Here is a 25,171-nt window from a genome sequence, read left to right on the forward strand (position 1 = left end):
GAACTAGATGAACTTCATGGCAGTGTTTTCTTTTGCAAGTTACAGATTAGTTAAAGAGAGAGACTTGACTATATCTGACAGCTGTAGTCCCAATCAACCTAGCTATAAAATAGCTGAACTTGTCTCCCTTTATTTCTTTGTTGGTAAATTTAAATTTAACACAAAATAGTTTGTTCTGGAAGTGACTGCCTGAAAAGGCTCCTGGATTGGGGCTGAAAGGTAAAAATGGAAGCAGTATGCTCCGTCCCATATTTGGGTAGACCAGGTCGCCCTGATAGATTGGTTTCATTGGAAAAAAACACTCCCAGTCAACTTGTACCAAAGGTGGGTTGCTGCTACTTCGGCCTGGATCAGGCGAACTGGTAGTAGTGGCAGCAGGAGGCTCTGCCCACCCACCTAGGGGCTTCTGCACATGTGCAGAAGTGTGCACAGAAGTGGCACGAGCGTGCGAGCACGCCCAAACCTGTAGTAAAAAAAATAGCAACCCACTCTGACCTGTACTGACATTAATAAACCAAGGAGGAAGCCTCCCTGAAATTTGTTTTGGGCCTACCTATTGACATCTTCAGCAGACTATAAAATAAAAGTTAAACAGATGCTGTGCATTGGGATTTAAGGATTGAACCAAAGGTGCCCCATGTCTCTGAACTTACTAGGTTACTCCAATTGTAAATCTGTTGCAGATCTTTTGGCTGCTTTCTATCTTTCACTTTGCACTTTCTTCCATGGAAAAGTTGAACATGTACTTAACACACTGTGAACAGTAATATGATCATGTGTTATAACAGCCTAAGCACAGAAAGCAATAATCTTACTGGAATAAAAGCTTGGGATAATTCAGTACTAGTTGGTGACTTTGACCTTTAATATCTAGTGTCTGAAGTTGATGGGACAGTAAGGTTCTTAAGTTCTCTCTCCATAAATTTATCTTGTAGCAGTAGCATTGCTTTGCTTACGAAAACGAAGGTTGTATCTTTAGAAGGTGGATAACTGGTGCTTACATATAGATGGAGGGCAAAATGCAATAATCAGCTCCTGATTATTAGCCCTTTAGGTTTTGTGCAGGTTTGCTGGCCTAGAATAGCAAAACAACTGCACATCTGCAAAGTCAGTAGGTTTTTCTCTTTATATATGTACTTTTTATTAGATCTTTCAAAGAATGCCTTACTCATGAGTTGTTGTTTTTTGCATATGAATTTAGAATTTGGCAAAATAAATAAACCAGCAGGGAGCCACAAACTTCTACAGTGACCCGTAATGTGATCTCTACTCAGTCTTGTTGTATGTGGATTCCAGCATAGTTCCCAGGCATCTCTTTTTTAGAAGTGTCCGAGTTTCCACTTAGGAGAAAACAAATGAAAGCCTGTGAAACATTGTAGATGTGGGGTTCCTTGTATGAGTGCCTCAGGGGAAAAAATGGAAGAATTACTGAAGGAAAAACAACTGTGTTAAGATATATGATGGGCAAGCAAATATGTAAATATTTTCATTTGGAATTTTAAAAAAAACTAAGGATGATAAGACCATAAAGTGAATATGTAAATTTTATGTCCCTGGTTCAAATTATCTTGTATCATTCACACATTTTCTCAGACATATTTTCATACATTCATTCCAGATCAATATATACTGAGCATGTCATAAGAGAATACACTTCCTTGAGGCTAACAGACTGTAAACCTTTTTTTTAGTATTCCTTAATATTCAAGGAGGCTTTTTGCACATAGAGAATTATCAGTTCAAGAAAAAATATGTCCTTTTCTCATGTGTATGATGTAGAGTAACATTCCAAATTATGCAATATAATTTTGTATCACTTAGATATAGTAATTTGGGTATGTAAACTTCACAACTGAGTGAGTTGTGAAACCTGTGTAAATCATGAATTAAATGTGTAATTGCAACTTGTTTATTCCCAAAATACTGCAAATGGCATGTTACAACTAGGGAAGCAACAGTGTATACCACTATTAATATTCAATAGAGTTACACCACTCTGATATTAACTCTTGACAGTTTGTAAAAGACATTTTAAAAAAAGTTAATTTCAACCATTTTATAACATTTTTGTTTTAAAAGCTAGGAGGGAAATCTCAGATGATCTCTTACATGATTTCTTCAGTGCCCGTTCATTCATCAATAAAAGACTTAAAAGATAATAAACTTTTTTGTTTTGTTTGCTTAAGGCAATTACTTAATCTCAGCAAACTCCTGTGTTAAGCACAGCTATTAACAGAGCAGGCCATAAATCACTGCCCAACCAGGTGGGTGATTATTCTGAACTGCAATCACTCTTCGGACCTTCTGAAGACCTCTCACAGTCTTAAGCACCTTAATTGCACAGGCAGCAAGCTAACAACCAGCACTTTGCATGAACAGCAAGGAGGATGTGCTGTAAAATCCACTAGGCCCATTTTTAATACCAGTCAGAACATTTACTTACCAAGGCAGGATGATACATGGGGGTTATTAGCTAGCACCAGAACCACAGCTGGGTACAGCTGATAACTCACTCATTCTCCTCTACTCCAAACCAGGCTGTCTTGTGCTCATTATAGAATGGCCACATCTACTGTTCCTCTTATTTGCATATGCTTCTAATCTAGGACAAGGAAGGGAGAAACAATATCATTATTAGGGGTTCCTTCAAGCAAATGAAATTCTTCTCTAAGTGGGACAAACCCAGGGACAATTCCATGTTTATTCAGTATAGAATGATATGGAAGAGAACAACATGGTATGTCAGAAAAGAAAGATACCAACCTGAGTTCTGTCAATATTTGGTATTGTTGAAAGGAAAATCCATCTGCTTCAGTCCCAGTCCAGGAGAAAGGCACTGGAAACAAAATGGAGGCTGATTGGAAAGAATTTATTGATGAAGCAGAACCACCAACCACATGTGATTCTGGGCAGGTGACAAAATGGAGTTGAGAGTGGGTGGGATTTTGTACCTTCTTTTGGGCTTTGTATCTGAGCTTCCTATTCAAGAACATGTCCTTTAATATTCTATTGGCTGTTGTCAGATTCCTATGGGGTCATGGCTGGCTCTATAGCAGGGGCGGGTTGCTGCCAGCATTGCTGTCGGTTTGCTGTGAGCGTGTTTTGCGTGCACACGGTTGCTTCGCGTGCATGCGTACACCAGACGCATGCTGCACATGCATGCACAGTTGAGAGTAAATTGTTCTGCACATGCACAGAACATTAAAAAATGGTGAGCAAGTGCCAATTTCTACTACTGGTTCGCTCAAACTGGTGCGAACCGGTAGCAACCCACCTCTGCTCTATAGGCAAAAGGGAAAATGCAAAGCCTCGGTGCTTGTCTGAGCTAATTTTGTCAATCTTTTGTTTGTTGCTTATCTGTCTTGACCCAGTCATTCTGAAAGGATTGCCAAATCTGCATTTCTAATTTCTAAAAGCTGGCCTCCTCAGTTTCTGCCTGGGGCAGGGAAACTGGGGCTGGTTTTTGCCTCCCTTAAGATTTTTTTATTTTTCCTTTAGGGGAAATATTTTATCCTGCCTTTTTTTAAATATTTCCCAAAAATATTTCATACTTCTGGGGGGTGGGGGCTTCCCACAATATCTCCAGCATCTGCCCATCAGCCACCTAACTCAGTCTTCATCCTGGAACTTTCCAGATGGCTTGGATTACAAGAGGGAGATTTGATTATTAGAGGGAAGGTTTTTTTTGTTTTGTTTTTTGTTTAAAGGACTATTGCCTTCAAATCACACTTTGGACATTTTAAAATGATCAGATTATCAATTCTGTTGGTCTTCTCAGCAATGTTTTCCATAAGTTTTTTTTTTAATATTAAAACTAGATTGAATATCAGAAAAAAAAACTGGTGGGCATATAGAAAACTCTTTGGGAAAAAGAAATTGAACATTTGGTGGGATTTTTTTAGGTTGGCATAAAGATGCCATGCCAAGGGGATCGAGGAGTTCACTGATCAAAAACAGTGTATTGTGTTTTTACTGTTTCTTTGGGTGGTGTCTTGATAGCCTTCAGCAGCCCCATCATGTTCATTCAGTAAATTAGTTACTGTGACCCTGACAGCTAATATTACATAATAGCATAAAGTCATTCCCGGAGGCATTCTGGTAAAGAACAGATGGGTATCCGAATGGTAGCTAAGTTATTTTTTCCCAGGATTCAAGAATCCAAATAATAAGAATGTACAATTTCATCCTTTCTTACCAAATCAATAGAGGTGTACATATCAGAACCTCTTTCACGCTAGCCCCATATCGGAGCAAACCTAGGGATAACTCTTTTTTCTTCTATGAAAGTGAGCTTCTACTCTCAGAGAAATGAATAGAAGAACCCCATGGTTACCACTAATCAACCTTGCATAGAATGCTGGGGGTGGGGGGGGACATGATTAATCTCAATTTTCCTTTATTCATGCATCCTTGCATCTTGGTAATCCATTGCTTGAAGAATGAGGGAGAAGGTGCAAAAGCTGTTGTGGTAATACAACCGCTGTTCTGGTTTTTGTGGGGTTTTTTAGCAATAGCTCCAGAGATGGTATTCGGGCTGGTTCGGGCAAACCAGTAGCTCTGATGATCAGCTGGCCCCACCCACCCGCCCCTGCTCTATCCTGTCCTTTATTTCTTGCTTTCTAGCGCATCTAAATTGTGCGGCACAGTTGATCCCCCCCCCAGCTGTTTTACTTACCATTGCTAACTTGGAAGGTAAGCCGCTGAGCTTCTAAATGCTCCATTTTCAGTGCTGCATGCGCAGCACTAAAACCAGTTGTTAAACCAGCAGCATCCCACCACTGAATAGCTCTAATGACACAACTAAACTCTACCCTTTGCCCAAGAAACAAACAATTAGTATTTTCCTAAGTTTTACCGGCAGCCCTGCAAGGATATGTTGAATTATTTCTCTGCCAGTTGCGTTGACAAATGGCCCCACTTCAGCAAAAACTGAAATTTGCAGGAAATGTTTGAAATGGTGCCCTCAGAGTGGGTGAGCCAGTCGTGGTAATGAGTGAAATTTCTACACTCCTCTATTCATGAATTTGTGCTTGGCTCTGGAGCATCTCTGCAAGAATGTGTTCCTTGGCGGTCTGTGCTTGTCCACTGTAAAAGTCAGTGCTAAATCCTTTATAAGCATGCCATTGATTTCCATGTTAGTCACTCCACAGCATGAATAAGAAGGGAGTTGTGGCTTAGACTGTCTGAAGAGGCCCATTGCAGTACGATTCTTGCTTTGATCCCTACATGCATCCCATTTTGCAAATGAGTTCCAGGAATGCAGTTTCTACCATGAAAAGAACTTGGATATGACGCTCAGGAGTTTCTTGTAGTGAAAGCCTTGATTGCTATTAACTTTCGCAACCACCTCAACTAGGAACATTTGTTCCAGAGAATAGCCACTAAAGCTCCACAGAAAAAAAAAAGTATTATCCCGGGAGCCCTGCAATCATCTTTGGGCATTTAGTGGAAAGATCACTATAGGCCAATGTTTTTCATATATTGGATTGATCCAATGAAACAAGGTTTGGAGGAGGAAGACATTCCTGCAACATGTCTCATACACTTCTCTACTAGGGGACTGAAACCTTAGGAAATTTTCTGAAAGCATTTAGGGGAATTAGCCTTAAAGCTTACAAGAAATTAAATTAATTCTTGGTCCATTAAAAACGGGACTAGAAGTGGCACCATTACAAACATGGATATTAAACTCATGAAGTTGCTTTATACAAAATTAGAATCTAAATGAATTTTGTCTTGCAGCAACATATTCCTCATATTCTTTGAATGGAAACTGTGCAGGCTGAACTATAGTATAACCTGCAACTTTTATGCTCTTCCAAGGAGATACATCCCTATCCCCAAAATGAGAGAATCCACCAACAGCAGGAGAAAACTACTGGGGCAAGTCACCATGCCTATATCTTCCCTGTCCCAAACACCTGTGGTCCTCTTGTAGAAAACAGATAGCTCTTTCCTGCTGTTGAAGTAGTTTTTAGCTAACAGCATATGTTTAGTAATAAATACATGTTGAATGATTTTTTTCAAACCCTGTTAGAAAAGAGAGTTTCCTCCCCTCTTTTAAAGAAAGTCAGCCCCTATTTTTTCCTCTACCTGTTAAAGTATTCTACCCATGTTCCTCATTATTTACTCCACTGCTTAAATCTCTGGCCCTCCAATTAATATGCTCCCATGCTTCGGACAACTACCTGCTTTCTCTTTTAATCTGATCTTATTTCTCAATAGGAATATTGCTAGCCAATGGAAATCAATCTCTCTCTCTCTCTCTCTCTCTCTCTCTCTCTCTCTCTCTCTCTCTCTCTCTCTCTCTCTCTCCCTCCCTCCCTCCCTCCCTCCCTCCCTCTCTCTCTCTCTCTCTCTCTCTCGCTCATTTTGCTGGCAGAAGGAGCTTAAGCTTCCATCGGGCTTTTTAGAAGTTCCTTATTCTGTGCACTCAAGATTTTCCGCTAAAATTGCAGCCACTGCCCTCTTAATACAAGGACGACATTACATAACAACAATTAATACTTTTTTTTACTAGTGTGCCTTCTCTCTTTTAGAATTACCATAGTATGTTTTAAGATCTGAGCTCGTCTTAGACAGCCACTTTTCCCTCCAGTTTTTCTGGTGGAATTGGCAGAGGCCTGTATTATTAGGACAGAAGCCAACTTGTTTAGTGGAATTTCCTGTCTGATTTTAATCCCTCCTTTCCCCCCCCCCCGCCCTGATTTACTCTCCTCCCCTCCTTTAAAGTGAGAAGGCGAAGGAAAGCTTTTTTAATTACCCTGCCATGGGTTCCCCTTTCAGGATATTATTATTCTTATTAAGTACTTCCTCTTGGGAAGAAGCAGAGAGCGGAACCTGGGAAGGATGGTGGAAGAGTCAAGACTTGTGTCCTTATTGTATTTTAATAACTTTCAGATTGGAGGAATGCTTAGGCGTATGCTTTGGCATGACGACCAAGCAACTAAGCAGTTCCAAGGCTGTTAGCTCTTTGCAGCTTTGGACCTGTAGAATTAATGAGTTGCTGATTTAAAAACCCTCTGGGTTGAATTTTCTGCCTCGCTGGATTTGCTGTTAGTTAACTTGGATACAGCATCCACAGCCAGTGGTAAACTTAGATATTTCTCTATACATTTGCCAGATGATCACCTGAAGGCTGGGCTGTCTCTTCAATAATCCCACAGCCCCCCAAAAGGAAGATCCTCCCAAGGGCTTCTCTGCATGTTGCTTCACCCACCCCCTACCCCCGGTTGTCTTTCTTTCTGATTTCTTTTTCTCCTCGCAACAGGGAAAATCTGGAAAGTAGCCAATAGGTAAAGATATATCCTAAGTGATGAAATGGCAGAGAAGCAGGATCACATATGCTCTGAGAGCTCCCACAGCTACTGGCTTAATGCATGTCACAGGTTTCTATGCAGTTTTCTCTGCCTCCTCCCCACCTCACCCCCGGCAAATTATTTGCCATAAGGCAAAAATAGCCTTGGAATAGAGTGAGATTCCATGTGGAGGAAAAGATCCAATCAGCCAGGAAAGCAACCTTATTCTTGCTGATGCCTTGTCAATTCTTTACAACCAAGCCCTGCCTAGGTCCCCCCAAATGGAAATGGTAGGGTAATTGAGCAAAAGCCAGGCACCCCAAGCATCCACAATGGGGGAGGGGACAAGTCATATAACGCACACAGCAGTGCAATGTCTACCAATCCTGGTGATGCAATGATGGGGAAAAAAACCCAAACCTGGGTTCTGAAGCCGCAACTCAACTTATATCATCCTGCGGTCATCATGGTTGGCATCATCAGGTGCCACTGCCAAAGATTCTTGTCCTCAGTTGAAGGAGATGAGCTATCAAATCCAGAAAGGTGGGTTGACTATACTTTTAAGTAAGTGGGGAAAAACTCTACAAGGAAAGGTCATATAAAATTCAATATAAACCTTAAAAACTTCCTAATTGGACCAGTAACTACACATAAGAATTTGAGATGGGGAGATCATACTGGACCACCACACATGCAAAAACAATGTAGGTGTCCAGGTGGATTATAAGTTGAACCTTAGCCAACACAGCCAAAGTTTTCATTTGTTGTTGGGATATTTTTTTTCTGCAAGAGAACTATATCATTTCTCTGTTTAGCATTGGTCAGTCCACACTTGAGATATTGTGTCCAGTTCTGAGCATTGCATTTTAGGAAAGCCATTGACAAACTGGGGCATGTCCAGAGGAAAGCAACCAATGTGATAACGGGTCTTGTGGGGTGGGGTGGGGGCGGGGGGAGAATCAGCCGCAGGCATTGGAGAAGGAGAGGTTATGGGAAAGAAAAATAACCGTTATTCAGGTACCTAAGAATCACTATGAAGAAGTCAGAATGGACTTGTTCAGCATTCCATACACCAGGATAAGAAACAATGGGTTTTAAAAGTATGCACAACTTAATTGGCATCATAATGGTACCTGCTGTTCAACAACAGAGCAGATGATCTCAAGATGCAATGGACTCTCCTACACTAGAAGTATTTAAATAGAGAATGGTTGGCCATCTGCTGGAGATGTTGTAATAGTAGATTCCTGCACTGAGGAGGACTTAGATAATCATCAAGAGACCTTCCAGTCTTTTCATTTTATTCTTTGACATAACAGATGGACAGGCATTTTTTGATGATGTTAATAACATTGATGATGGCTTCCAGAGTTCACAGGTACATGCGCACTCTGTGAAGATAAGGCTTGTCCTTTTCATTGTACAGCTTACAGAAGAACCACTCATTATATAACTATCAAGAATCTCAGCAGCAATCAGGAACCTGCACGAAGTATATACATTACTGTAAGGTTATCAGGCCAATCAGAACAGAGCATCTCTGCATTTTTAAAACCACTCTGAAGTCTGCATAAACACAAGGACACAAGAGAATGCAAATGCACAGAGTGCAAGAGGGTGAATGAATAGCGATACCAGAGTTTCAAAACTCCCAAGAGCCTGATAACCAAGCAGTGTTCTCAGTGTCAAACCAAATCAAAGCCTGTCAACTTTTGGAGGAAAATATAATAGCTAAACAACATGGATAATGGTTTGCTGAATCTAACTGTGCATTCCCTGCCCCCCCCCCCCCGTCCCGTCCCCCATCCTATTAATTTTGGAGCCACGGCAGCGCAGTGGTTAGAGTATAGTACTACAGACTACTTCTGCTGACTGCCGGTTGGCTGCAATTTGGCAGTTCAAATCTCACCTGGCTTAAGGTTGGCTCAACCTTCCATCCTTCCGAGGTTGGTAAACTGAAGACCCAAATTGTTGGGAGCAATAGGCTGACTTAATAAACTGCTTAGAGAGGACTGTAAAAGCACTGTGAAGTGGTACAATATGTAAGTCTAAGTGCTACTGCTGTTTTAGAGTGCTTTTGAAAATGCAGACACTCACTGCATATGTAAAGATATCCTGAATCTCAACATTAATGAGAATCAAGAGCATGTACACAATGCATGCACATAAACACATGGGTGTTTCAGATCGGCAGACCAACTGAGCCAAGATATTCTAGTATTTTCTGCCCGTACGTCATTTGTCTACATCCATATGATGTATAAACCTAAGAACAGTAGTGCATGAGCCTGTATAAAATAGATCTTTGATCTTATCTCTAGCATTCCTTCCCATTTGGGGGTGGGGGTAGGGGTTGAAAGCCACGCTTTACAGGAAGTCCAAATTGTCTATGTACCAAAAAAGGCTAGTATCTTACCTTCCAGGTAATCAGACAAATGACATTTAGGGGGAGAAAAGGGTAGATCTTTTCTACTTGTCTCTGACCTTCTTTTGTATCCTGCTGGCCTGAGCATCATCTCCATGCTACAATCTCCATGCTACATGTGTGCATGCCGTGAGTATGTGTAGCCTTGGAGGCAGTAGGCCTTGTTTGACCCTACTGAGACTATCAACAATTTATTTGCCATTTTCTGAAGATATTCCCAAGTGAGGCCCCTCTGGTGAGAAGTGACCGACAAAGAAAATGTAAGATGGTCCTGTCTTTGCCCTATTCCTTGTAGTAACTTCTTTCAACAAATCAATTCTTCTAATACTTAAGAGGTAACTAACGCCTCACTGTATTTCTGTTTCTCTTCAGTCTGAACTTTGGCCTGCTTGACTAAATCCCTAAGGCTTGAGCTATTAAATTGTTATTAATTATTAGTCTCTGCTTCTATTTCCTATAAATCTTCTTGTATGTAAGCTTCTCAATGAGCTCACTATTCATCCATTCTGGACTCTTAAACCTTTCCCCATTCTTCTTTCTCACAGGGATCATTTATGCCTGTATCCCCCCCCCCCCTGCGCTTATTTTAAGGAGCATCCCCCTGAGGCATGCTTGTCATTTAGTATTTTAGTATGCTGCTTAACTTTTGCTTGAGTTCTTTGTAATGTTCATTCCTGAACTCCAAGGTATGTGACTTATCTTGAACCCTTTCTCCCAAAATGCCCTAGATCTCAGAAACATAGTACAGGTAGTCGTCAACTTATGACCACAATTGAGCCCGGAATTTATGTTGCTAAAGGAGAAATTTGCTAAGTGAGTTTTGTCCCGTTTTATGATTTTTCTTGCAAAATATGTTAAGTGAATCACTGCAGTTGTTCAATTAGTAACATGGTCATTAAGTGAATCTGGCTTCCCCATTGACTTTGCTTGCCAGAAGGTTGCAAAAGGTGATCACATGACCCTGGGACACTGCCATTAACATAAATATGAGTTCGTTGCTAAGCATCTGAGTGTAAATCATGGGGATGCTGTAATGGTCATAAGTGTGAAAAACAGTCATTTTTTTCAATGTCATTATACCTTCAATTGGTCACTAAATGAACTGTTGTAAGTCGAGGACTACATGTGTTCTGAGTTCAAGAATTACATGACAAAATCACCCTGAGAAAAGGTTTCATCACTTATCTGCACAAGGTCGTGGTAGGATTTGTCATCTGATCATTTGCTAGTTTTTATAAAAACTGGGGAAACGGTGTACTTTTAGCCCTTTAAAAAAGTTCATTGGAAGCTTGAAATACCACCACATATAATACTATACCATAGCTTTCTTATTCTTTAGGTTCCAATCTCCATTCATGGACACTTTATTTCCCCCTTCCTTAAATAACTAAAAACATCCAGAATTTTTGAAGACTTTCTGAAACACTGCTTCCCACACCCTAGCATGTATCAGGATGTGTTTTATCAGCTTATGGGTCTAAATCAGTGATGGCAAACCTTTTTGTACAGGCGTACCCAAATTTTGCACATGCATACTATCGCACACCTGTGCCTGCCCGCAATGCAATGCTCCCCGCCCATCTGTGCATGCGTGCGTGATACCCTCCCCCCACACACACACACACATGTGTGCAGTTTTTGCCCTACCCAGACTCCGGAGGCTTTCCTGAAGCCTGGGGAGGGCGAAAACGGCCTCCCCCAGCCCTCTGGAAGGCCGAAAACCAGCTGGCTGGCGCGCACATGTGCACTGGAGCTGAGGGCTCGTGTGCGGGCAAATATGCCTCTGTGTGCCACCTGTGGCACGTGTGCCATAGGTTCGCCATCACAGGCCTTAATTAATTTTTGCAGCAACTTTTTTTTTTTTTTGTCATATTGATTCAGTGACACAGTTGGGGAATTTAATCTGGGTTTTCAAAACAGAAGGCCCAAGTTTTTAAAGTGTAATAATTATTTAGTAAAAAAAAAATGAACCTGAATAAAGGTGTGTCACTGATCTCCAGCAAATGGGAGTATACAAAAGCTATTTAAGAAGTATATTGTTCTATCATCTCTGGTATCTTTATCAGAAGCAGCTGGTTTCCAGACAGAACAACTGAACAAAACCTGCTTATAATGCAGTAATATGAATATGCTTTGGCATAACTCTCTGACATGCCAGGTTACATGGCTTCATCACACTTTCCAGGCAAATGTTTTGTGATACAAGCCTCAACTAGAAAAGGAGCCGCTAAAAGGCAACACAGACACATTATGTCTGAGTGATTTCAGCATTAATAGCTATAATGTACAGCCCCATATAAGGCAACGCCTTGGGGGAGCTCCACACGTTGAAGTTGTGGGGAAACCCCATTATTAGACTCATATTTTCTGCAGCATCTATCTGGAATGTGGGTTTCTCACTCAGAGACACGCATGTACCTGTTCGTTTTGGCTTTTGGTTACTATTCACTAAGGTAGAGATGTTGAAACTACGGCTTTCCAGTTGCTGCTGGTGCTGCATAATCAATTTTGGCAGTTTACCTCAGTCGTCGGAGACGATGAGATTTGGAGTTCAGCCACACCTTGAGCTCAGCTTCCTTCTAGATCATTATATTCTTTTGAACTAAACCTACAGTATGTCTTTGTCTCAAAATGTAAGCCAGTGATGCTGGGAAATAGCTCTGGAACATGAGGATTCTGTGATATTTGTAAGGATTGATATGATCTCCTGTTCTGTAAGATTAAGTGGATTAAGTTGTCCAGTAATAATGAATATACTGTTTTCACTGTGAGGATGGCATTTCCTCACCTCACATTGCAGTGAATACTTAAAAGTTGTGATAGATTGTATCAGGGATGAATTAAATAAGACTGTCAAACAAAGCAAACGTGACAACGGTTGATGGTTCAGTTATCCAGAAGAAAACGCCCATTCTTATTCACCAGGTAAATCAGGTTTGTAGCTGGCTTGAATCCTGGTTCAAGCATGTTCATAGATGTGTAAATATATAGTATGACCAAGAGATCTGGTTTTTTTGTTGAGGCTGGTACAATAGTTAATGGTCTTGCTTAGTGTCAGTTTAAGGTATGTTCTTTTTTGATGTCCTCTCTTGGTCAGTGGGTAAAGATAAGAAAACTATCAGAGGGTAACTGCCCATGCTTGTGTACATGCATGGTTAGTTAAGAGTTGTCTGTAATAACCCGCCCGGTTTTTACACAAACAAGTTATTTCCTCTTTGGCAGAACTTTATTTATTTATTTCTTATACATATATTTTTGAGGCTACTAATTCCAAAGGAAGAGTGGCATCTCACAATATTTAAAATACACATTTTTAAAAAAAATGGCTGACAAAACAATATCAATAACATTCATAAAATTTTGACAGGGTCCTACAAACATCCTAACTCCAAGTCTGGCAGTAGAGTTAGGTCTTAAGAGACTGCCAGAATATTTGAAGGGTAAGTGTTGAGTAACTCTGGAGGATGTTGTTCCGGACAGTAAGGGCTGTGTCAGAGAAGATGTGCTTCCTTGGTCTTACAAGATGACAACTTTTAATTGAGGGGACCTGGCATATGCTCACTCTGCCTGAGAGGACTGAACAGGTAGAAACAACTGGAGGCAGATGCTGTGTTGGATAATCAGGCTCCATGCTACAAAGGGTCTTATAGATTTATAAAGCCTTGAATTCTACCTGGCAATCAATGCAGCTCATCCACAGTGACATGTCACATCAGAATAGCTGGGACAATATTACTACCTTTGGATCAGCTGTGTCTTCTGAATGGTCTTCAAAAGCATCCTAAGGTAGAGAGCATCAAAGTAGTTGAATTGTAAGATGGTTAGGGAAGGAGTGACCATCTGAAGACCCTGCCGTAAGGAAAGGACACAATTGACATATCAGGTGAACCCATGCAAAGACCCCTCCCTGCCTCAGCTGCCACCTGCAGTTTGATAGAAGATAAAGACTACAGTAAAACTCCAAGGTCCAACCATGTTTATTGCCAAGGTACTCCTATTGGAAAAGATACGGTATCTGGACTCCTCTTAGATTTGCACATTCCAGAGCTTGGGTTAAGCAGATGGTTCTTGGATGGTTGGGAGAAGTAGATGATTCTTGGATGCTAATGTTACAGTTGAGTTAACTTTACCATATGAGAAAAGTCCTTGATGGTCTCCGGATCACCCTGCTCATTTTACTCCTTGGGCCTGTCCTGTTGGCACTATTGATTCATAACCTATAGAGTTCATATATTTTCTCAATTCTTTGTTTCTTCAAACTAGGATGAATCCTCAAATCCTGGTCTTTAGCTGTTTAGTGAACAAAAATGAGAAAGATCCCATGAGTTCTCCCTGAAGTTACTACCAAGTTGCTGAGAAAAGAAGAAAAAGATTAGAAAAGTCAGAATGAGAAGAAAGAAATTCACATCTCCTGTAATTAAACGATTCAGAGTTTCATTGCAGGATTCCATTAAGAGGCTCATCAGACTCCTAGTTGTGTACATGATTGTACTATCACATCAATTTTTTGCAACATGCCCAGTATCAATATACAGTGGAATAACTGTTAAACCCACTAAAGAAAGGAAAAATACATTAATATTAATGTATTATGAATTTACAGACACGTATACACACTCTGGTTTCTGTCTACACATTAATCTGATATTACTCAAAGGGCTTGTGTAGTAGGAATCTTTTAAATAAAGATGCAGCCAAAATCTTCCCAAACCAAAAATGCAGCATGAGCCTATTTGATGTCAAATAAAAACAAAATCTCATTTACAGTCCAGTTTTACAAGAGCAAAACATTTTTAGGCCAATCTCAATGCCAAACCAATTCCTGCTTATAGAGTTTTTAGCATCAAGAGTTGGAAATATATATACAAGAGTGGAAAACTAGTGCAGAATTCCCTTCTTTACCAGTTAAAAAACTGGTAGACTTGAAAACATACTTTTGTTGTAGCAAAACCAATAGGTGCTGCCCCTTCCCAGTGGATAAAAGATTAGCCTCTCTTCAAAAGAATGATTAGACTGAAAACATCTTATAATTCCGTAAACTGTGAACGCCCAGTTTTCCTACCATGTCACAGCTACAGTTGCTGACTCCTATAGAAAAAAATCCTTGACACATTTATATACATGATGCAGGGGTGGGTTGCTGCTGGTTTTACTACTGCGCATGCGCTGTTCAATGTAAATTGTTCTTCGTGCATGCACAGAACAATTTACAATGAACTGCAGATGCACAGTCTCTAAAAACCAAAATGACGGCAACGAGGGAACTGGTTCGGGGCATGGCAATCTTGGGTCGCTGCCGGTTCTGTGACCTGGGCCTGATTTCTACTACTGGTTTGGCTGAACCAAGCCAAACCGGGAGCAACCCACCTCTGATATGATGTGTGTGTGTGTGTGTGTGTGTGTGTGTGTGCGCGCACTCTAGCAATTACACATTGCCATACTGAACATCAACACCTTGACTGAATGCCTCCATGAATTTGCAGAAATACTAAAGTGAGGTGAGATAGAGATTGTGTGCATACAAGAGATGTGATGGCAAGGCCAAAAGACTTGTGACATCAGTGAAGTATACACACTAATCTACCACAATTTGTTCAACAACAAAGGCATATCTATCATAATAGGCACTGACTAGTGTTAACTGTTGTTTGTTGCTGCCCATTGATTACATGCTTTCTTGTCCTATAGGATGTGACAAAGGAGTTTTCTCAAAGGCCTAAAGCATTTTTAGAAAGAGATCAACTACAAGCACATTTGAATGGTCTTCTTCCACATCCACAATATTGTACAAATAATTTCAACAAAGCCTCACGTGAAATGGATGGTTAGGAGAGTCAAATTGAGCAGCATATTCAGTTCAACTGCAAAAAGTTAAGATCCTAAGAAATGAAAAGTTGTTTAAGGAGTTGTTGCAGCCACTCACAAATGCTCTATTTATATCTCTGCATTTGTACAAATGAATCTGAATCAGTTAACAGCCCCTTCTAGTAGGCTTGTTTTTAAAAACAGAGGTCAAATGTCCACTTTTAGCCTAGCAAAGAACAACATGAAGGGCACTCTATTCTCACAGCATTTTTATTTATTTATTTCTGCTTGATGCAGCAATTCACAACATGCAACTTTCTGACTACTGCTACAGTTCCAATTTCTGCCTAGCCAATGGTGGGAGAAGCTGGGCTATGGAGAATGACATGTTATGTATTCGTGAGGCTAAGTATTTGCCTTTTAATTGTAAATCACCTTGATTTGTTTTATGGGCAGTAGAACACTAAAGGAAATTAAACTACGAAATACTGCCTTCTGTCTCATCTGAACCTTTTTTCCTACTGGAAATGTATTTATTTTATTTCTCTGATATTCTGCCTTTCCTCCAGAAGTGGGTGGGATATTTACAAGGCAACACTATTGTACCTGTTAAGACTGGTTAGTGATTCTCTCACTATCAACTTCTACAGGTGTTTGCATGACATGAGTGTGACTTTGACAGATTCACCTATGGCACCATAACAAAATGTAGACTTGTCTGTTGCTCAGAGAACTATGTAAATCAGGCCACTCTGGTTTGTAACTGAGGGTGCAAAGTCAGGCTTTATCATTTAGTGTGCTATATGAATTTAAAGAATGATTATTTAGTAATGAAAGAAAAAAACAGCTTAAGAAGAAGACAAAACCTGGCCAGTGACTTGTTTCATGCTACTGGGTAGTATATGGTCTATTGTGGAAAAAAATGAATATTTATTAGAATAAAAAAAGAATAGCGTACTTCTGATCACTGCGTTATGTGGAAATAAGTATTGAATGTATGTGATGAAACATAAACTGCAGGAGCTGGTAAAACTGGAAAAAAAAAGGGTGAAGAATGGATTGGTGCTGAATGCATGTAGACAGAATACAAAGTGTGTGACCAGAATAAAAGAAGCATGTTTAGATTGTTTTTTGTCCATAAAAAGAAAATGAATGAAAATAAAATCAAAAAATGTATCTACAAAGGAACAGTGAATGAACTGGGAGGAATGGGGAAACCAAGGAAGTTGTGGTTGGAAGGGATTGATGACATCCTAAAAAAAAGAGAAAGAGAGGAAAAAAAGTTTAAAGAAGAAGAGGTAATATAGTTTAGGAAATGTGATATGCATGTAATGGAAGCAAAGATGGACTGTAAGAAAGATATGGAGTGGTCTAGGAAAGAATATTGGTGTAGATTAGTTTTAGATTATTTCTTATCTTTTCCTTTCTTTTAATCTTTATCACTGATGCCTGATCCTATGGAATTCATGTGGTTTTCCTTGAAAGGTTACAAGCATATGTGCATCAGTTCCCATCCTAGATGGCAAAGTGACCTGGATGCACTCATTTCACTAGGTATAGTTATGATGGTGTTGGAATAATCTACTATTTTCAAATGAGTTGAATCGGTCGCCATCCAAAAAACCCCACGCTTTCTCTCTCTCCCTTCTGAAAGGGAAACCCAACTTAATGCACTGTCAATAAAGACCTGAGGTGTATTATCAGAGGAGAGAATAGAGAAGGGGTCAGAGAAGGTCTCAGACAAAGTGGGAGGGAGCTGGGTCACAGCCGCATGACAGAGCATATCGCCTTGGTCTGCCTGTGGGATTCTCCTCAGATGAAGTCACAATTACCACACTGAATATTAACACGCTGGGAAACCCATCTGCAGAACCCTCATCTGACTAAGAATGAGAACACAGGGAGGAAAGTCAACTAATTTACAGTTGCTCTGACTTAACCTGTGATCAAAACTCCATTAGGGGCTTACATTTAATAACATTTAAAGTAAAATTACTTATTTGAAGTAGTTTACAAAATATGCCCAGTGAGTAATGTATGTACTTTACTCCAACAAAGATAATAATGTGGTTGCTAATTATACTTTGTCTGCATACTGAAAGCCAGAGGTAACTGTGCAGCTTAATACAGAGAGAGAGAGAGAGGGAGGGAGGGAGGGAGGGAGGGAGGGAGGGAGGGAGGGAGGGAGAGGGAGAGAGAATGCCAGAGTTTTGTTTAAAGAAAAAAATACCCCTTCTTCATCATCCCACATTGTCTTTCTAGGAGTAAAACAATACCCTGTTTCCCTGAATAATAAGCTCAGTTGGGCTTTTGAGCGCATGCACTAAAATACCCCCCCTCAAATGACCCTCCCTGAAAATATTGCAACATAGCAAAAACCATGAGGTGGCCATGCTCGCCGCCTCCTGCACCTCAAAAATAATAAGACCTCCCCACAAATAAGGCCAAGTGCTTATTTCGGGTGTCAAAAGAAAATAAGACCCTGTCTTATTTTCAGGTAAACACAGTAGTCCTCTGTGAAAATATGTATTCCACTATTCCACAATCCCACTATTCCATGCCCTTCTCAAGAACATTTACTACTTTTTCTTAATGAATGGTATTGGCATTTCATTTACCTTCTGATACCTAAGCTTCATATTTGGACAGAGATAAATCAAATAAGGGCAATTTAAATTATTTTAGGTAGATAGGCCTGTTCAGTTAGACCAGGGGTGTCAAACTCGCAATGACAGATTGTCGTCACGTGACATATCACAACTTTTTCCCCTTTCACTAAATCAGGGGTGGGGGTGGCCAGCACGTGATGTATCCGGCACTCGGGCCACGAGTTGATACCCCTGAGTTAGACAAATGCTGGTGGCACAGTGGTTAAGTGCAGTATTGCAGGCAACCTCTGCCCACAGCCTGGAGTTGAATCCTGATGGGTTGAGCTCAGGGTTGACTCAGTTTTCTGAGGTCAGTAAAATGAGGACCCAAATTGTTGGGGGCAATATGCTGACATTGTAAACAACCCAGAGAGTGCTGTAGAGCACCATGGAGAGATATATACAGTAAGTCTATGTGCTATTCCTACTGCTAAATGCTGGACTCTCTCCAATTCTAGAGGGAGCTTGGAATTGTCCTTAAGCATCTGGTGGACAGCTTGGCCCTAGTTGCACCCTGGATTTGATGTATGTCTGAGGTTTTGGTATGGATTACTCCGATGCACCCTCTCTGTGCTAATCCTGGGTTCACAATGGTTTTCTGGATCCAAGTAAAAGATAAATTCAACCAGAGTAAGAGCCTATTTTCAGGTCTCACTGTAGTAGCAAGGTTGGTGAAACATTACTATTTCTCCACCTTAGAGCATATTCTGATGGCTACCCTGTAACCCTGTTTAGAGTGATCCATGCTGCTGTTTAAAGTGACCTGGGGAGGCATTGGCTACAAGACCACCATTAGTGCCACAGTGAGAAATGTTCACTGTCTGACAGATAGTCAGTTACATTCACTTGGAGAGAGACTCTGGCAGGCAGGTCCGAGTGAGTTGTCTGGGGCAATGTGGAGAGTAATGGAGATGGCCTTGACAGAGAAATGGAAGAGCTGTTCTCAAGACAACTCGTAGATAAACTATGTAGGCACCCAATTGAGGGGGGTGGGGGCAGTTCAAAAGTGTCTCAGATAAGCAACCACCAAATTTACATGAAGATAAAAGAGAGAGGGGCAGAAGCAAATTCAGACTTACAAGATACTTTTTAGCCAATCTTAATAAAATAGTTTTAGGCACAGGTAACACAATAACAAAATAGTAGAGTTAGAAGGGACCTTGGATGTCTTCTAGCCCAAGCCCTATACCATTTCAGACAAGTCGCCGTCCAATCTCTTCTTTAAAAATGAAGTCTTATGATGTTATCTGAACTAAGATTCTATGGAGTCCTGTTGAAATGGACTGTAAGTTTAGCCAATTGACTGTTACACCCAAGTCCCACCTCAGTTGTTAAGGTGGTCTGGAGGTGGCCCATGTCTAGATCTAACCAAAGATATCAGCCTCTTTGAGTCCTCCTGGCCTTGAGGGAGACGGTGGTATAAGGCTCTTGAAAGTGGTCAGACAGCAGTTGCAGAGGGCTATACAGGAAACAGACTATCTGGCCCTCTTCTGTCAGGTTTGAGGTCATGATATACAGTAGTACAAATATCTGGTCTTGCTTAACAGTGGTCTTGCTTGTCAATGACCTATGGCATAGCTGGGATGATGGTGCTACATCCATCCTCGTGTTCCTTGATCTCTCAGCTATTTTTCAACCATCTTTTTGAATCAGCTTGGCTTGGAGTGGAGGACCCTATGCTGCAATCATTCACCACCATCCTCAGTGGTTGGTCCAAAGAGTGTTGACAGGAGGGGGGATTTTCACCCATGGTTTCTCACTTGGAGGCTGCCCAGAGTTATTTATCAGTTTCAGGTCCAGTATCACCAATGTGAGGATGATACCCAACTCTACAATTTTAAGAGCTTGTCACCATCTCTAAATATAACTATCTGCCTTCCCTTTCATATTCATATCTCATATTAAAAAAACACAACCCATAAGCTTTGTCAGTCATTCCTTGTCAGAAACCGTTTAGTAAGAGAAATCAGATTAAAAACTATTTTCCTCTTAGCCCTGATAAAATAAATTGACTTTATACATTTTCCCTGAATTTTTAAGAGTCTCACATTTTAATATTTGCTTTTATGTTCTTTATCTGATTGTTCAGTACTGCCTTTGGTGAAATGGGTAACTATTTCAATTTGATTTGATTAATAAATTAATTTGATTAATAAAATGATTAAGCCCAGTTGTGTAAATGTATATTATTTGAAAATCTATAAATTAAATCTACTTGGGATATTACTCAATGGGTAATTGAGTGGGGCAGATATGCAGTGTGAAGCTTGACCTCCTGAAATTCCCATTTATTGGACAACTCTCATCTGCACTCATGGCTTTACTTTGGGGAGCACTAATAAATATTGCAATAGTTCTTCTAAATCAGAGCGTTTTCAGGCCACTTTCTTTGGAAGCACATTTATGAATGAAAACAATAAGGCCAATTCAGGCTGCTTTTTCAGAGCTGGAGCTGCAGGTCATCTCTAGCCAGTGCTTCTGATACACAGACTTCACATTTCACTGCTTGTTTTTCCATAGCTAGGTAAATATTTCCAAGTTTCATACTATGTTTATGTGAGTATTTGTGTATGTGTGCATGGTGCGTGCGCACACACAGTCACCTTTTAGGGGAAGGTGCTTCAGCAGCCATTCCTGGCAGTGGAAATGATGTGGCTTCTGCCAAGCTCTGTCAACTCTGATTTGTGTTAGGAGTCTAGCATTCCTTGGTGCTTCGTATCATCTCCCTGAGTTCAAAGAGCCTTTAGTTGCTTGTCTTTGTCAAAAACCCTGTAGGAGATCTTTTATGTCGAAGATGTAGGATTTCTCCCCATGACTTTGATTATTTATTCATTCCACTTCTCTGGTGTACTCTAGGGCTGCTATCACTAAGACCCCTTGTCTGCCTCGCACTTGCTCTAAAATGCATGGAGCTTTACTGCCTTTGAAACTATGGGTTTAAAAAAAATAAAATAAGATACGGTGAAGAAGAAGCGTGCTCTTTTTCTTTTCTTTTTTTTGAAGTTCTTTTTTTTCTTTTTTTTTCCCCATCCACAGTTCCACAGCACATTTTTCCAGCCTTCCATTCTCCTTTGCCAATTGACATGCGTCACCAAGAAGGAAGATACCATTATGAACCTCACTCCCTTCATGCGATTCATGGGTAAGTCTTGCAAGTTCACTTTTATAGCATAGCCTTTCTTGCGTTTTATGATGTAGAGAAGAAATACATCTGTTACGGCTGCCTTTCCCTTTAGAAAGGCTAAAAGGGTTTCTCAAAAGCCTTTGGCTGAACTTCTGGAGCATATGGGAGCTATATTGTAAGATAACATCTCTGATGGGCAAATAAGGGGAAGGCTTGAGCTAGTGTAGCAAGTAAGGCATTTTTATTCAGTGACCAACTCATTGTATTCTTCGCTTCGTCAGAACCTATTACTGTTTCCTCTCTATATATATATTTCCTAATCTGAATGTCCCTGAGATTTGGAAACATTACATTGTATAAATCAAAGTGATATGCATTTTATATATAAGATGTCATTCCATTGTCAATAACTCCATGGTTGGTCATCTGTGTGATTGTTAGAAGGGAGATCACATCATTGTGTCTGAGTGCATTGATTCATAATCTAACATTCCAAGGATACACAGTCTTCTTATCAAAAGGCAAGTTTCTAGTCCTTTTTGTTGGGGATGTGAATATAATTTTGGGTTGACTCAGTGGCTGGGGCTAAGCTATTGTCACAGGAATCTCAGGTTTTTCATTTGCTTGTTCTTTCTAGTAATTTACATAAATTGAATGGATTACACAAATACTCAAATTGCTGCAAATAAGCCCTTGTGCTACAGTGAATTTAAGAGTTTGGTGTGGATGACTGCATCAGTGCCATTCACTGCAATCTACAGCAAAATTTAAATCTGGATGCAAGAGATTATCCCATGGAATTTGTGGGATGATAATAATCCAGAACATGGATTATTTGGTGCTGCTTTGACTAGAAACAACCGTTCCCTCTGGTAATCCATTAACCTGCTGCAATTACGTACATATTCCCACATTATACTTTTGGAAAAATGAATTCTGTAGCTTGTAAGAATTGTGCACAAAAAGTACTTTTCCCCTGAATGGTTGATGCTGTGGGCATAGAAGTATTGATCATTTCAATCCTATTTGCATGCTTCATTCTGCATTGCCAAGGCAAATAGAGTGATGTGGAACTGCACGGGCAATAAAGGCTGGAAATATTTATCTTTCTGTCTTTGAGATTTTAGGCAATTTTGCTTTCAGGATTGCTTTTGAAACCATACAGTCTACCAAACTTAAACAGCAGCAACCAACCATTGAGGTTCTCAATTATCCGAGCAGGTACCTAGCATCGTATTGTAGCCTCTTTTTTCTGTATGGCACAATACACTTGCCATATAGATGAACTTGTTTGCGCTTTCTACTCCAGTCAACTCTGGATTAGAACCTACCATTCATCAATATTGCAAAAACCTTCTTTGGTGTCTCAGAGGCACGCCAACCTTTCCGATGAATTTGTATTTCTGAGTCTTTCTCACCAGCAAGTGACAGAGAAGGATTTGCTGTAAAGCAACACAAGACTTTGGAGAGAGAGAGAGAGAGAGAGAAAAGTCTCTCTCGAGAGGCATCAAGGGGCTCCTTAGCTGCTTCAAAATCTTGTAGCAATCGGAGTGGCGGTAAAGAACCCTCTTTTCATCACGGTATAATGAAGAGCCGCGCAGCTGAGAGGGTTTTCCTCCCCCTTTCTCTTCTGGAATGCTGTTTCCGGATATCCCCCCCCCCCGTCTTTTTTTTTTTTTAAAGAAGAGGAACTGCTGTGAGGATGAAGGCAGTCTGAAGTCCTGACAGCTGGGCAATTTCATGCAATGAAGAGCTGCGGAGGGCTTTGAAAAGGGTACTAACTGCTTTATTGTTGCACAGAAATACCAGGCACAGTGCCTGGGACAGAATGTGCTTCTCTGGCTGTTCAGAGTATCCCTCGGTGGGTTTATCACAGCCGCCTAGCAAACTTCTTGATTGCTGCAGCAAAACGTCCCATCATTCTGAGGGCAGATCATTAATAAAACCTAAGCAGCATTATTGCATGTGAGACAGCAGAGAGAATGCTATAAACTTTTAGTTTTGTGAAGGAAAAGAGGGTACCTAGTATTGGAGAATGTTTATTGCTTTACAAATAAAGCATCCAGCAGTTCCTAGTATTGAGTCTTATTGAATTGTACTGTAATTTAGAGTGCTCATAAGATTAGAAACTGCTAGATGCTTTATTTGTATAGAAACAAACATTCTCCAATCTTGGGTATTCCCTTTTCCGTCACAAAATCTCCCTAGAGTTCATTCCAATTTATCCGAGAATAGGCTTGTCTCGGAGTCCTCATTCTCTGAAAATTATTCTGAATATGAAGAGTGAACAGATTGGAGCCCTCCAGAGTATCCAGGTGAATCCTGCAAATCCCATGCAAGTGAATAAAAACAAACCTCTTGTTTTTAAACCTCTAGAAAAAAAAATATCATTAAGAATTACAAATCAGAAATTAGTAAGAAGCATCACAAATATGTGCAGCAGCAGCAGTTTTCTGTCATTTTTAATGTTTTCATGTGCTTAGTTTTATAATTGTGTATGCTGCTTTAACTTTTGATTGGGAGCTACCCAGAGTTGGTTATAACATGGGCAACTATACAAATGTTTTAAATAAATAAACCAACATTGTCAGTATTGATCTTAAACTGAAATAAACACTAGGGATCTCTAATAGCCTTGTTGTTGTTGTTGTTGTGCCTTCCTTACTACACATTTATCCCAGAAATTCAGAGGGTTCATTGATTAATTTTATTAGATGGGAATCTAGTTAATCAATGAACCACTGAGACCAATTGTCCTGAAATACACAATAAATCAACCAGTGGTCTATTACGTATTATCTTATTAAGCAGAAACTCTCTTTGGTGATATATAATGCTACTAATTTCCAGCCTCTAAAGACTCAATGCCCCACAAGAGTAGCTGCACTCATTGCTAATAACTGGTTTGATTAAAAAGATGAAGGCATCAGCATAGGCCAGCTCACCTAGCGGAATTCCTCTCCCCAATTGAAATGTACATGTTTAACCAGATTTATTATTTAGTCACGAAGTTGCAGCCAAATATAAATAAAATGTTGTTTTTAACTGTTTTAAAAAGTGACATCAACATTTTCAGTTTACTTTGGTACTGGTAGGCCCATAGCAAGAAGCTGTTAGGAATGAGAGGCCTTTTCTGTCTCGTTGGCAGAAAATGTAGTGTGGAAGTCAGAGAGCATGGCTTTCATTCATTCCAGACTGAAAACAACCTAAGAACAGTCCTGTATGTGTGCTAATAGAAAAACCTGGCCAAGAGTGAGCCAGAACACACCCTGTAGATACAAACTGATAGGACAACAGGTCCGAAATAGAAATATGAATATGGAAGAATTCCATCGTGGTCCTCTGCTCCAGATGAATCCACAATAAGAGGAGCACCAGCAAAATAAATCTGATTAGCCCAGGGGTGAAATTCAGCAGGTTTTGACAGGTTCCGGAGAACCGGTAGCGGAAATTTTGCATAGTTTGGAAAACGGGCAAATACCACTTCTGGCTAGCCCTAGAGTGGGGTGGGAATGGGGATTTTGCAATATCCTTCCCATGGAGTGAGGTGGGAATAGGGATTTTGCAGAATCCTTCCCCTGCCACGCCCACCAAGCAACACCCACAGAACCAGTGGTTAAAAAAAAATTGTATTTCACCACTGGATTAGCCTTCTTCTTCTCCTCAAAAGAAATTCTGTGAGAGAGCCCTGGGCAGTTGGATTTGTTTCATTAAGTCAATTAGATGGCTGGGGCCTCTTTTGTCTTTTAAAACTTGCATTTTCAGTAGTTTTTGAGGTTCTTTACATAGACTTTTCACGTTCTGCCAGGATGACTATACCACACTGTCTTATTCACTGCATGAAGAAGTTCAACCCCTACGTGATCTTTCT

At 40.3% G+C, this 25,171-nt stretch overlaps 1 protein-coding gene across 1 annotated transcript in view; it reads left to right on the plus strand.

Moving 5' to 3' along the window:
* Positions 1-25,171, plus strand: part of GLI2 (GLI family zinc finger 2) — a 270,161-nt gene that overhangs the window by 157,910 nt on the left and 87,080 nt on the right. The window contains exon 3 of the mRNA XM_081968304.1: positions 21,213-21,318. Within this exon, the coding sequence (XP_081824430.1) occupies positions 21,213-21,318 (106 nt within the window). The remainder of the gene's footprint in view (positions 1-21,212; positions 21,319-25,171) is intronic.

Source organism: Natrix helvetica (genome assembly GCF_964273705.1).
Source record: "Natrix helvetica genome assembly, chromosome: 1".
NCBI classification, from domain to species: Eukaryota; Metazoa; Chordata; class Lepidosauria; order Squamata; family Natricidae; genus Natrix; species Natrix helvetica.